This window comes from Apaloderma vittatum, unplaced genomic scaffold (genome assembly GCF_000703405.1).
Source record: "Apaloderma vittatum isolate BGI_N311 unplaced genomic scaffold, ASM70340v1 scaffold27616, whole genome shotgun sequence".
NCBI classification, from domain to species: Eukaryota; Metazoa; Chordata; class Aves; order Trogoniformes; family Trogonidae; genus Apaloderma; species Apaloderma vittatum.
Genome location: NW_009720476.1, coordinates 1 through 253, shown reverse-complemented (window position 1 = coordinate 253; position 253 = coordinate 1). Strand labels below are relative to the sequence as shown.

Sequence of the window (253 nt, the reverse complement as noted above, 5' to 3'; positions counted from 1 at the left end):
ACCCCCCCGCCCCGTCCTCCCCGCCTCACCCAGCGTGGTCCTTTTCTCCAGGTATCCGATGAGGTCCTTCATGTACTTGGAGATGTTTTTGGCGTACTGCAGGGCAGCGTCCACCCCGCCCTCGCAGCGCTGCAGGATCACGTCCACTTCCTCGGCGGGAGGACGGCCTGTGGTGGGTGAGACAGGGTGGAAGGTGCAGGAGAGAAAGAGAAAAGAGACACTGGAGGTGCTGCTGGCACTGTGTCCGCTGACC

General features: G+C 62.8%; 1 protein-coding gene across 1 annotated transcript in view; it reads right to left on the bottom strand.

Moving 5' to 3' along the window:
• HMHA1 (histocompatibility (minor) HA-1) overlaps positions 1 to 167 on the bottom strand; it is a gene marked incomplete at both ends in the record, with an annotated part of 5,223 nt that extends 5,056 nt beyond the window's left edge. Inside the window, one exon of the mRNA XM_009871031.1 lies at positions 30 to 167. Coding sequence (XP_009869333.1) covers positions 30 to 167 — 138 coding nt within the window. The remainder of the gene's footprint in view (positions 1 to 29) is intronic.
• Positions 168 to 253: the final 86 nt, after the last annotated feature.